A 12,377-nucleotide genomic window follows, 5' to 3' on the forward strand; every position below is an offset into this window, starting at 1 on the left:
ATTGGTGATTTCCTCATGTTGAAAGGTCAATTCATTAAGATGGACTGATAGGTCATGTACAAAACGACATTCACCAAGGGAATGCCAAATTGTGTGCGGTCCTGTAACAGAAAAACAGTTTTAAGCTGTTGTATAAAAGTTTAGTTAAAATTCTAAAAAGTTACAGAGAACACAAAACAGAAACCCCCATCACAAACTAACAAGGTTGAAAGTGTATTTATTTGTTTGTATTTATTTTTTTCTTCCAACAATTGTTCTTACCAACTGTTTCAACTTCAAAGTGCTAATTCCTCAAGGGTTATTACAATCCCTTTATGGTCAGCCGTTATTGTCTGTGACAAATCTTGAATCACTGCACTGTATGTGCCCACTTTAAACAAACTGAAGTAATCTGAAGGCCATCAGACTTATTTATTACAAGTCAGAAACTCAAACTGTACTATCATGTATTAAAATTTACATTGTCGAAGGAGACCAAATCAAAAATGGTGTTCAACAATTGATCTAATCAAATACCGTTATGCAAATACCGCATTTATCCGCTTGCCGTGACGTCATTAGGGTTCTAACTAAGTTGGGAGGTAACCACAAGTCACTGTGATGACCGTAATCACCCTCATCTCTGCATCATCCCTGTCACACATCGTGTGTGACGTGACGGAGTTGACATGTGTAGTGGTCACTGGGACTGGTCGGCGCAGCCCTCCATGGGGCTGACAGTCGTGGCCTCGTCATTGCTGCTGTCCACCTCTTGCTCCATGACGCTCTCCTCGTCCAGCCGCTGGCTGGTGTAGTTGCTGATCTCGAGGAAGCCGCTGGGCTCCACCACCACGTTGGACTGGCTAGAGTCTGGCATGATAGAGTACCGAGGGATCACCTGGGGAGGGAAGTAACGGATGTTATTTAGCTTTTATTGTCTATAGATGTTAAAAGCTTAGATGACTGTTGTCCTATAATAAGCAATATTTAAGAAATGTTAATCATATGGCTCAGAAAATGTAATTAGTAAGGCTTTGCTATGCTATAACATAAATCTTTGAAGTCACAGAAATGTACCTCAATGACGTCCAGGTCTTCTTTGCCCTTGGCCACTAGGCCCTGGATGCGGCTAAACTGGCTATGCTGGGGCTTGGAGTGGGATGAGTGGTGCAGGGAGGCCCCCGAGCTGCTGATGACCGGGCCTGAGCCCCCCAACACACCTAAATCTCCCCCTGCCCCAACACCCTTCCCGTAGGGGCTGCAGTCGCTGGACGAGTCCACCACCATTGGCTCAGCGCTAGGGTCGATCTCCGCTTCCATCATGGAGATCTTGAGGATGTCCGAAACGGAGGGCTTCTCGCCGCCGGACGGGCCCGAGCTGCTGGGCTCGGCGGGGACCAGCTTCGCTGTGGCCTCGCCACTGCTGGACACGGGCGGGGACTGGTGGCTGCTGCTACCGCCGAAGGTGATCTTGGTGATGCTGGCGCCCTGGGTGATGATTGGCGGCTGTGTCGGGGGAGAGAGGGGAAAAATGAATTTGGTTGGAACTATAGAAATTAATAGAACAGACATTGCCATTCAAGTCAATGTTCTGTAATATGTAGACCAGCGGCCATATTGAATGTACCCATGAGTGTTAGTCAAATTGCCATGGTCTGAAAGGGCTTCCCCTTCCATTTCTATGGTTGGAACTAGTGTAGGGCATGGGGAAACTCTACAAACCCAGGGGCCCCTTTTTGAATGAAAAACAATGGTCATTTATTTTCAGGTTGTGATTACAGGGAGGGCTGTGAAGGTTTTGTCAGGCTCCCTGCGCTACTTTACAAATAACACTGATCTGATTGGAAGGGAATTTGTGGCATGGTGCCCAGAGCTTTGTCTTATCTCGTTGATCTTAAAAAGGCCCATCAAGGGACAAGTGCTGTGAATCAGAACAAGATTTACATGTATGGAATGTGTACTCTGTGTAAATGCTTTTAAATGTGTAAGTCAAAATCCATCTAGAGGGCAAATAAAGTTTAAATTAAGTTCTATTCTAAAGCATTATGGCACAATGCATCTGACAGTTGATGATTCAACTGTGTCAACCTGATTTGTCCCAGACTAATAAATAAAATAGTTACTGGGCCCTGGAGGTCCATCAGAGAGGGATGGTGCTCACCAGGCTTGTGGAAGGGGTCTTGTCTGCACCCACCGGGTGGTGGGCCTGCAGGGGTGGCGGCTGGGACAGCTGTGTGTGGATGGGCCTGTGGTGGGAGGTGGGCGCCTGCTGCAGCTTGGGGAGCTGGGGGGTGAGGGAGGGTGGCTTTGTAGGTGTGCCCAGGCCCACCAGCTGGGGGGATCCCGAGGCAGAGGAGGGCCTCTCCTTCAGGCTCTGCCCTGGAGCCTGGGGCTTGGGCTGGTACTGCTCTTGGAGCTGTGGTGGCTTCTTCACCAAGGTGGAGGAAGGCTGGCTCATCTGGGGCTTGCTGTGTAGCTGTGGGGGTTGGGTGGAGTTGGGCATGTGTCTGCCCTGCTCCGACTGGGGCTCAGAGTGTGACTGGCTTTGGGGTTGGGGGAGTGTGTGGTGCTGAGGGGCAGGGGCTGCCGCGAGTTGGATGGAACGGTAGAACAGGCCCGTCTGGGGGTCCAGGGTGTCCCCTTCTAGTTCGCCCTCCTCCATCACCATCTCCTCCGCCTGCTTACTGTGGATAAGCTGGCCCTCCGACGCCTGGAATGACATTATACTATCATTGACAATAGTGGTATATATGGAAATACAGGTAACTGCTAAAAATAAAGGAAACACCAACAAAGTATCTTAATAGGGTATTGGGCGACCATGATCCAGAACAGCTTCTACGCACCTTGGCATAGATTCTACAAGTGTCTGGAACTCTACGCAACACCATTCTTCCACGAGAAATTCCATAATTTCATGTTTTGTTGATGGTGGTGGAAAACGCTGTCTCAGGCGCCACTCCAGAATCTCCCATAAGTGTTCAATTGGGTTGAGATCTGGTGACAGACGGCCATGGCATACGGTTTATAACGTTTTCATGCTCATCAAACCATTCAGTGACCACTCGTGCCCTGTGGATGGGGGTATTGTCATCCTATGGAGACATAGCCATGGTAGCCAAAATAATGGCCTGCCCAGCATTTTTATACATGGCCCTAAGCATGATGGGATGTTAATTGCTTAATTAACTCACACTATACCTGTGTGGAAGCACCTGCTTTCAACACTATTTGTATCCCTCATGTTTCCATTATTTTGGCAGTTACCTATATATTGGTGCATATTGATACAGTTTAAGTTGGAAGTTTACATACACTTAGGTTAGAGTCATTAAAACTCATTTTTCAACCACTCCACAAATTTCTTGTTAACAAACTATAGTTTTGGCAAGTCGGTTAGGATATCTACTTTGTGCAGTAACTTTTCCAACAATTGTTTACAGACAGATTATTTCACTTACAGTTCACTGTATCAATTCCAGTGGGTCCAGAAGTTTACATACACTAAGTTGACTGTGCCTTTAAACAGCTTGGAACATTCCAGAAAATGATGCCATGGCTTTAGAAGCTTCTGATAGGCTAATTGACCTCATTTGAGTCAATTGGAGGCGTACCTGTGGATGTATTTCAAAGCCTACCTTCAAACTCAGTTTCTCTTTGCTTGACATCATGGGAAAATCAAAAGAAATCAGCCAAGACCTCGGAAAAGAAGTTGTAGACCTACACAACTCTGGTCCATCCTTGGGCGCAATTTCCAAATGCCTGAAGGGATGACGTTCATCTATACGAACAATAGTACGCAAGTATAAACACCATGGGACCACGCAGCCATCGTACCGCTCAGGAAGGAGACGCGTTCTGTCTCCTAGAGATGAACGTACTTTGGTGCGAAAAGTGCAAATCAATCCCAGAACAACAGCAAAGGACCTTGTGAAGAATGCTGGAGGAAACGGGTACAAAAGTATCTATATCCACAGTAAAATGAGTCCTATATCGACATAACCTGAAAGGCCGCTCAGCAAGGAAGAAGCCACTGCTCCAAAACCGCCATAAAAAAGCCAGACTACGGTTTGCAACTGCACATGGGGACAAAGATCGTATTTTTTGGGGAAATGTCCTCTGGTCTGATGAAACAAAAATAGAACTGTTTGGCCATAATGACCATCGTTATGTTTGGAGGAAAAAGGGGGAGGCTTGCAAGCTGAAGAACACCATCCCAACCGTGAAGCACCGGGGTGGCAGCATCATGTTGTGGGGGTGCTTTGCTGCAGGAGGAACTGGTGTGCCTCACAAAATAGATGCCATCATGAGGAGAGAAAATGATGTGGATATATTGAAGCAACATCTCAAGACATCAGTCAGGAAGTTAAAGCTTGGTCGCAAATGGGTCTTCCAAATGGACAATGACCCCAAGCATACTTCCAAAGTTGTGGCAAAATGGCTTAAGGTCAACAAAGTCAAGGTATTGGAGTGGCCATCACAAAGCCCTGACCTCAATCCTATAGACAATTTGTGGGCAGAACTGAAAAAGCGTGTGCGAGCAAGGAGGCCTATAAATCTGACCCAGTTGTACCAGCTCTGTCAGGAGGAATGGGCCAAAATTCACCCAACTTATTGTGGGAAGCTTGTGTGGAAGGCTACCCGAAACGTTTGACCCAAGTTAAACAATTTAAAGGCAATGCTAGCAAATACTAGACATTTCACATTCTTAAAATAAAGTGGTGATCCTAACTGACCTAAGACAGGGAAGTTTTACGTGGATTAAATGTCAGGAAATGTGAAAAACTGAGTTTAAATGTATTTGGCTAAGGTGTATGTAAACTTCCGACTTCAACTGTATACTGGTACACTTACCTAATGAACAGTGAGATCCTATGCCAGTGAGATAGTGCATGTTATACTGCATTACCTATACTATATGATTTGATAAAACATTGGAAAAGAAGAATACAAAGACGAACATGTATACAGTGGTGGAGAACAAGTATTTGATACACTGCCGATTTTGCAGGTTTTCCTACTTACAAAGCATGTAAAGGTCTGTAATTATTATCATAGGTACACTTCAACTATGAGAGACGGAATCTAAAACAAAAATCCAGAAAATCACATTGTATGATTTTTAAGTAATTAATTTGCATTTTATTGCATGACATAAGTATTTGATACATCAGAAAAGCAGAACTTAATATTTGGTCCAGAAACCTTTGTTTGCAATTACAGAGATCATACGTTTCCTGTAGTTCTTGACTAGGTTTGCACACACTGCAGCAGGGATTTTGGCCCACTCCTCCCTACAGATCTTCTCCAGATCCTTCAGGTTTCGGGGCTGTCGCTGGGCAATACGGACTTTCAGCTCCCTCCAAAGATTTTCTATTGGGTTCAGGTCTGGAGACTGGCTAGGCCACTCCAGGACCTTGAGATGCTTCTTACGGAGCCACTCCTTAGTTGCCATGGCTGTGTGCTTCGTGTCGTTGTCATGCTGGAAGACCCAGCCACGACCCATCTTCAATGCTCTTACTGAGGGAAGGAGGTTGTTGGCCAAGATCTCGCGATACATGGCCCCATCCATCCTCCCCTCAATACGGTGCAGTCGTCCTGTCCCCTTTGCAGAAAAGCATCCCCAAAGAATGATGTTTCCACCTCCATGCTTCACGGTTGGGATGGTGTTCTTGGGGTTGTACTCATACTTCTTCTTCCTCCAAACACGGCGAGTGGAGTTAGACCAAAAAGCTCTATTTTTGTCTCATCAGACCACATGACCTTCTCCCATTCCTCCTCTGGATCATCCAGATGGTCATTGGCAAACTTCAGACAGGCCTGGACATGCACTGGCTTAAGCAGGGGGACCTTGCGTGCGCTGCAGGATTTTAATCCATGACGGCGTAGTGTGTTACTAATGGTTTTCTTTGAGACTGTGGTCCCAGCTCTCTTCAGGTCATTGACCAGGTCCTGCCGTGTAGTTCTGGGCTGATCCCTCACCTTCCTCATGATCATTGATGCCCCACGAGGTGAAATCTTGCATGGAGCCCCAGACCGAGGGTGATTGACCGTCATCTTGAACTTCTTCCATTTTCTAATAATTGCGCCAACAGTTGTTTCCTTCTCACCAAGCTGCTTGCCTATTGTCCTGTAGCCCATCCCAGCCTTGTGCAGGTCTACAATTGTATCCCTGATGTCCTTACACAGCTCTCTGGTCTTGGCCATTGTGGAGAGGTTGGAGTCTGTTTGATTGAGTGTGTGGACAGGTGTCTTTTATACAGGTAACGAGTTCAAACAGGTGCAGTTAATACAGGTAATGAGTGGAGAACAGGAGGGCTTCTTAAAAAAAAAACTAACAGGTCTGTGAGAGACGGAATTCTTACTGGTTGGTAGGTTTTCAAATACTTATGGCATGCAATAAAATGCAAATTAATTACTTAAAAATCATACAATGTGATTTTCTGGATTTTTGTTTTAGATTCCGTCTCTCACAGTTGAAGTGTACCTATGATAAAAATTACAGACCTCTACATGCTTTGTAAGTAGGAAAAACTGCAAAATCGGCAGTGTATCAAATACTTGTTCTCCCCACTGTATGTGATTTTTAAGTTCATATACTAGGTAGGCTTTTGTCTCACCAGTTGGACAATGCGTGTGACGGTGACCGCAGAGGAAGTTGGGATGGACTTGACCACCATGGGGGTGTGACCTGTGCTCTGTGAGGACGCCGCCAGTTGCTGGCTAGCGGACATGACCATGTCGCCTCCAGAGGATGGTCCGGCCCGGCTGGCTTTAACTGCACAACGAGAGATCATAATAAGTTAGGTTCCCATCCAATTGGGAACAGATTTTGCATGTGAATATTCTAAAATCCACTTAAAAACAATATGCGCATTTTCCCACCAGAGGGGTGATTCCATTAAATTGACTTGTTGCAGATAAGAGGCACGTGCACTCCAGCCAACAGATACAGTACAGTGTCCACAGATAGCCCTGTTGGCTAGAGCGCACGTATAGCCTACATGATGAGATCATTATGGACAAAAGAGCGAGATTCTTTTTATCTGTCAAACGGCAGCCAAGCATCAATCATGTCACCAGAATAAGACCCTCAATATGTATTGGAAAGGAGAATCAAGAATCACCTTGCACTTTCACCACCCTCTGAAGTTCATCATAACTTATTTAATCTGTAGCCTAATAAACTGCATGCTTTCCCGACGAGTCGTAGTGGGAGGACCACACAACATGTTATCAGGTGACTCCTAGTTTAATTCAATATAAAGATAAAAAAAAAAAAAGGTTTCCACCATTTATCGCATAATTAATTTTCCCGACACAAAAATATCCCATCTTGTCTATTGTATTTTGTTTTGCCTGTCATTAAAATGTTTTATCTGACATACTTTACTAAACCTTGTTTTTAACATGGAATTGCTCTCAATTACTCGGAACGGCATTATTTCGAGACATACTTAGCTGTACTCACTAAAGAATAGAACAGCCTGCTGTTTTTTCACTTTGCTTATTTCTGCGTGGTTAAGGGCTACGATTGTGTGTAAACCCCTGAATACATGAGTAGGAAAGTGTATAATTTTCCATCCAAGGTGTAATATCATTAAGGGGTGACGAACTATGATATACAGTACCAGTCAAAAGTTTGGACACACCTACCCATTAAACGTTTTTTCTTTATTTTTAATATTTTCTACATTGTAAAATAATAGTGAAGGCATCAAAACTATGAAATAACACATATGGAATCAAGTAGTAACCAAAAAAAGTGTTCTTCGAAGTAGCCACCCTTTGCCTTGATGAGAGCTTTGCATTCTCTCAACCAGCTTCACCTGGAATGCTTTTCCAACAGTCTTGAAGGAGTTCCCACATATGCTGAGCACTTGTTGGCTGCTTTTCCTTCACTCTGCGGTCCAACTCATCCCAAATCATCTCAATTGGGTTGAGGTCGGGGGATTGTGGAGGCCAGGTCATCTGATGCAGCACTCCATCACTCTCCTTCTTTGTCAAATAGCCCTTACAAAGCCTGGAGGTGGGTTGGGTCCTGTTGAAAAACAAATGATAGTCCCACTAAGCCCAAACCGGATTGGATGGCGTGTTGCTGCAGAATGCTGTGGCCAAAGGACAGATTTCCACTGGTCTAATGTCCATTGCTCATGTTTCTTGGCCCAAGCAAGTATCTTCTTCTTATTGGTGTCTTTTAGTAGTGGTTTCTTTGCAGCAATTCGACCATGAAGGCCTGATTCACGCAGTCTCCTCTGAACAGTTGATGTTGAGATGTGTCTGTTACTTGAACTCTGAAGCCATTTCTGAGGCTGGTAACTCTAATGAACGTATCCTCTGCAGCAGAGGTAACTCTGGGCCTTCCTTTCCTGAGGCAGTCCTCATGAGAGTCAGTTTCATCATAGCGCTTGATGGTTTTTGCGACTGCACTTAAAGAAGCTTTCAAAGTTCTTCATGTCTTAAAGTAATGATGGACTGTCATGTCTCTTTGCTTATTTGAGCTGTTCTTGCCATAATATGGACTTGCTCTTTAGGGCTATCTTCTATATACCAGCCCTAGCTTATCAACTCAAAACGCATTGAGGAGGTAAGAAATTCCACAAATGTACTTTTAACAAGGCACACCTGTTAACCTTTTCTCAATATAGGGGGTGCTGTTTCAACGTTACCATTTATCGTTCCCAAATTAAACTGCCTCGTACTCAATTCTTGCTCGTACAATATGCATATTATTACTATTGGATAGAAAACAATCTCTAGTTTCTAAAACCGTTTGAATTATGTCTGTGGGTGAAACAGAACTCTTTCTGCAGCGAAATTCATGACAGGAACTGCGAAGGTCTGAAAACGAGGCTCTGTTCTCAGATCAGTTTAAAGCTCTGTATGTATCCTATGGGTCGACATGAACTGCACCCGCCTTCCCCTGGATGTCAGTAACCAAGAATTGAGAATTGGAATGGAGTTTCTACGTAGATCTCAGACCTTATAAAAGGACATGGCATGGGGGGAGCGCTCCTTTCGACGTTCGTCAAGACGCAATGGAGGACCTCAGGATGGCATGCTCAAAAGCTCTCGTTATAGGCCTAAGTTATATCCGTCTGTGATTTAATTCGATATAGGTGTTAGAAACATCATAACGAAGTTATTTTAAACCGAGTTATATCAGTTTATGCGAGTATATTGCTATTTTCGGAATTTCCTTAGTATTGCGTTTTGGGGATTTGGGCATGTTGTGGCCACATAGCTATTGTTAGCTGCTAGTTCCAAAGTTGAAGACGACGTTTTACAACCGAGCAACGATTCTTTTGGACAAAGGACAACTTGCCCAAGATTCTGATGGAAGCTCGTCCAAAAGTAAGAGCTATTTATGATGTTATTCCGTATTTATGTGGAAAAATGTAAATGGATTTGTCCGCCATTAATTGCGGCACTAGTCTGGCTGTAACGCACATTGTATGTCTAGTAACGTTAATTTTAAAAATCTAACTCAGCGGTTGCATTAATAACTAATGCATCTTTCATTTGCTGTCCAACCTGTATTTTTTAGTCAAGTTTACGATTATTTATTGATTAGATTAGGTGCCTCTCCAAGATGGCGCCGGCCAGAATGCATGAACTGTTGCTACTGATCACATTGTATAACCACGATTTGTGCTGCTAAATATGCACATTTTCGAACAAAACCTATATGCATTGTGTAATATGATGTTACAGGACTGTCATCTGATGAAGTATATCAAGGTTAGTCAAAAATTATATATCTTTTGCTGGATTGTTACGATCGCTAACCTTTGCTGCTGGTAAATTGCTTGTGTTTCTGGCTATTGTGGTAAGCTAATATAATGCTATATTGTGTTTTAGCTGTAAAACACTTAAAAAATCTGACATATTGGCTGGATTCACAAGATGTTGGTCTTTCATTTGCTGTATGCTGTGTATTTTTCAGAAATGTTTTAGGATGAGTATTTTGGTAATTGACGTCGGTCTCTGTAATTATTCCGGCTGCTTCCAACGCTATTTCAGATTGCAGCTGCAATGTAGAACTGTGATTTATACCTGAAATATGCACATTTTTCTAAAAAAACATATGCTATACCATAAATATGTTATCAGACTGTCATCTTATGAAGTTGTTTCTTGGTTAGTGGCTATATATATCTTTATTTAGTCGAAATTGTGATAGCTGCCCATGCAGGAAAAAAATGGTGGAGAAAAAAAAGTTGTGTCTTTTGCTATCGTGGTTAGCTAATAGATTTACATATTGTGTCTTCCCTGTAAAACATTTTAAAAATCAGAAATGATGGCTGGATTCACAAGATGTGTATCTTTCATCTGGTGTCTTGGACTTGTGATTTAATGATATTTAGATGCTAGTATTTACTTGTGGCGCTATGCTAGGCTATGGTAGTCAGCTTTTTTTACTGATGGGGGTGCTCCCGGATCCGGGATGAGTACTAAGTAGAAGTTAACTGAAATGCATTCCAGGTGACTACCTCATGAAGCTGGTTGAAAGAATGCCAACGTGTGTCCAAACTTTTGACTGGTACTGTACATCAATGTATTTCGCAATGAAACAGTATGAAAAGAAAGTGAACATCATCACTTTGGGGATCTTTTTAGGTGTCCTCCTAAAGTGATGACAATACAGTGTAATATGACAATTGATCAAATCTGAGAAACTAAAAAGTAAGACAGATTATATTGTCTTGGCTGTGTGTAATGCCCAAGGAGAAATGTTTCAGTGAGCTCGCTTCCCAAATGGCACACTATCCCTTATATAGTGCACTACCTTCGAACAGGGCTGGACCTCAGTGAAAAGTAGTGCATTATATAGAGAATATGGTGCCATTTGGGAGGCAACATCAGTGGTCAGTTCATGTACCAGCAGTGATGTATTCAGTGGACGGTTCAGTCTCTACAGTGGATGTCCCAGGGGAGACTGGATCCTGTTGCTTCTTGTCCTGGGCCATCTGAAAGGGCACAGCCATCTGGCTCAGGTCTATGGTGTGCTGCCTGGGCTTCGCCTCACTCTTGTCCTTCACTGTAAAGGCAACAGAGACTGTCACCATCAGTCAACTAATAAACAACTACTCCATTTATATTTGGAAAGACGCGGGACAACAAAGTACCATCACTTACATGAGAATTAGAGTTCAGAGCAGTCTGACCCCAACGACGAACACTTTTACATCTGATTCTCCCAGAATCAGGTCCCAGAGAGTCCAGTCACTTGACCTGCTATCAGGCTGTGTTTGAGTGCGCCACAGGCCCATTAATCGCACCGGTAAGAAATTGTGTGTCGGCCATGTGTGGAAAAACTGAAGTGTCGGAAGCTGGGGCTTTCTTCTCAAGTCGTTTGTATTAAAATTCATGTTGTTTTAGGGGCTGCAGTGTCAGGATATTCGCACAGCACCTAACACACCTAATTCAACTAGTCGTGGTGTACAAATTAAATATCTATATTATTTGAATCAGGTCTGGTACAAAACCCTGCCAAGATTAGCCAACCCTACCACTATAGCAAGGATTAGATAGGTGCAATATGGCGATGGCTCCATCTAGTTTCTATCTGCAAACACTAAAAGGGGGATGTTTTTGTATATCAGGCATCAGTCGCACTCAACACAGTCACGCTCAATATCAAGCAACAAACAGCATTTTACAAGAAGTCAGTGAACGGTCCACAGCAGTAAAGATTACAAAGGGGAAGTGGTTTGGAAAACCCCCCAGAGTTCTTCCACTGACTCTTGGGATAGAATCCCAGCCATAATAACAGGCACTATTAACAGGTGACTAGCCCTGTTGCCAGGAAGATTACTCAGTTTCTGAATTTAAATGGAATTGCCCCAACCCTGGTAAGTGGTATGGTAGTTGTCATGGTGACGGTGGTCAGTCTGTTAGTCACCTGTGGTTTGCTGCAGCTCCAGCAGGGCCTTAATGGTTGAGGTGGCCGACTGGGTCACGTTCCCCGTAGACACGTCCTGGTAGATGATGGTGGGGCCGGACTCCACCGACACTTCATGCTGCTCAGCCCACTCCTGCCCTCTGGAGGAGATGATGTGCACTACGGGCTGGGAGTCTGACCGGTGACAACCAAAACAAGTCATATGGAATTGTGCGGATTCCCTTTAGATTCCAGTCGATGTGGGAATTAAATTGGACATGGCATTCAAGTAAAAGGGAATTGAAATAATTATATTACGCGAGTGGAGCTTTTTACCATTTGAAAGTGAAGGGAATTGAACTTAGCTGGATACTTGTGAGAATAGATACTCTTTCATACTACAGATGAGGTATTCAATAGCTGTGCGAGACTACAATACACTGTTTTAACTTGAGTGTCTCTTTTGTTCTCGTAGTTAGGCTGCAGGCTATATCATGTACTTCTTGCTGTTATG

At 43.7% G+C, this 12,377-nt stretch overlaps 1 protein-coding gene across 7 annotated transcripts in view; it reads right to left on the reverse strand.

The window, feature by feature from the left end:
• Positions 1 to 200: 200 nt before the first annotated feature.
• emsy (EMSY transcriptional repressor, BRCA2 interacting) overlaps positions 201 to 12,377 on the reverse strand; it is a 31,780-nt gene continuing 19,603 nt past the window's right edge. For all 7 annotated transcript variants that reach the window (XM_071339315.1, XM_071339311.1, XM_071339313.1 and 4 more), the window contains 6 exons: positions 11,885 to 12,058; positions 10,862 to 11,020; positions 6,600 to 6,757; positions 2,141 to 2,689; positions 1,057 to 1,485; positions 201 to 877 (listed from right to left, as the gene is read on the reverse strand). In XM_071339315.1, coding sequence (XP_071195416.1) covers positions 680 to 877; positions 1,057 to 1,485; positions 2,141 to 2,689; positions 6,600 to 6,757; positions 10,862 to 11,020; positions 11,885 to 12,058 — 1,667 coding nt within the window. In that variant the 3' untranslated portion in view covers positions 201 to 679. The remainder of the gene's footprint in view (positions 878 to 1,056; positions 1,486 to 2,140; positions 2,690 to 6,599; positions 6,758 to 10,861; positions 11,021 to 11,884; positions 12,059 to 12,377) is intronic.

The sequence above is a fragment of the Salvelinus alpinus genome, chromosome 13, assembly GCF_045679555.1.
Source record: "Salvelinus alpinus chromosome 13, SLU_Salpinus.1, whole genome shotgun sequence".
NCBI classification, from domain to species: Eukaryota; Metazoa; Chordata; class Actinopteri; order Salmoniformes; family Salmonidae; genus Salvelinus; species Salvelinus alpinus.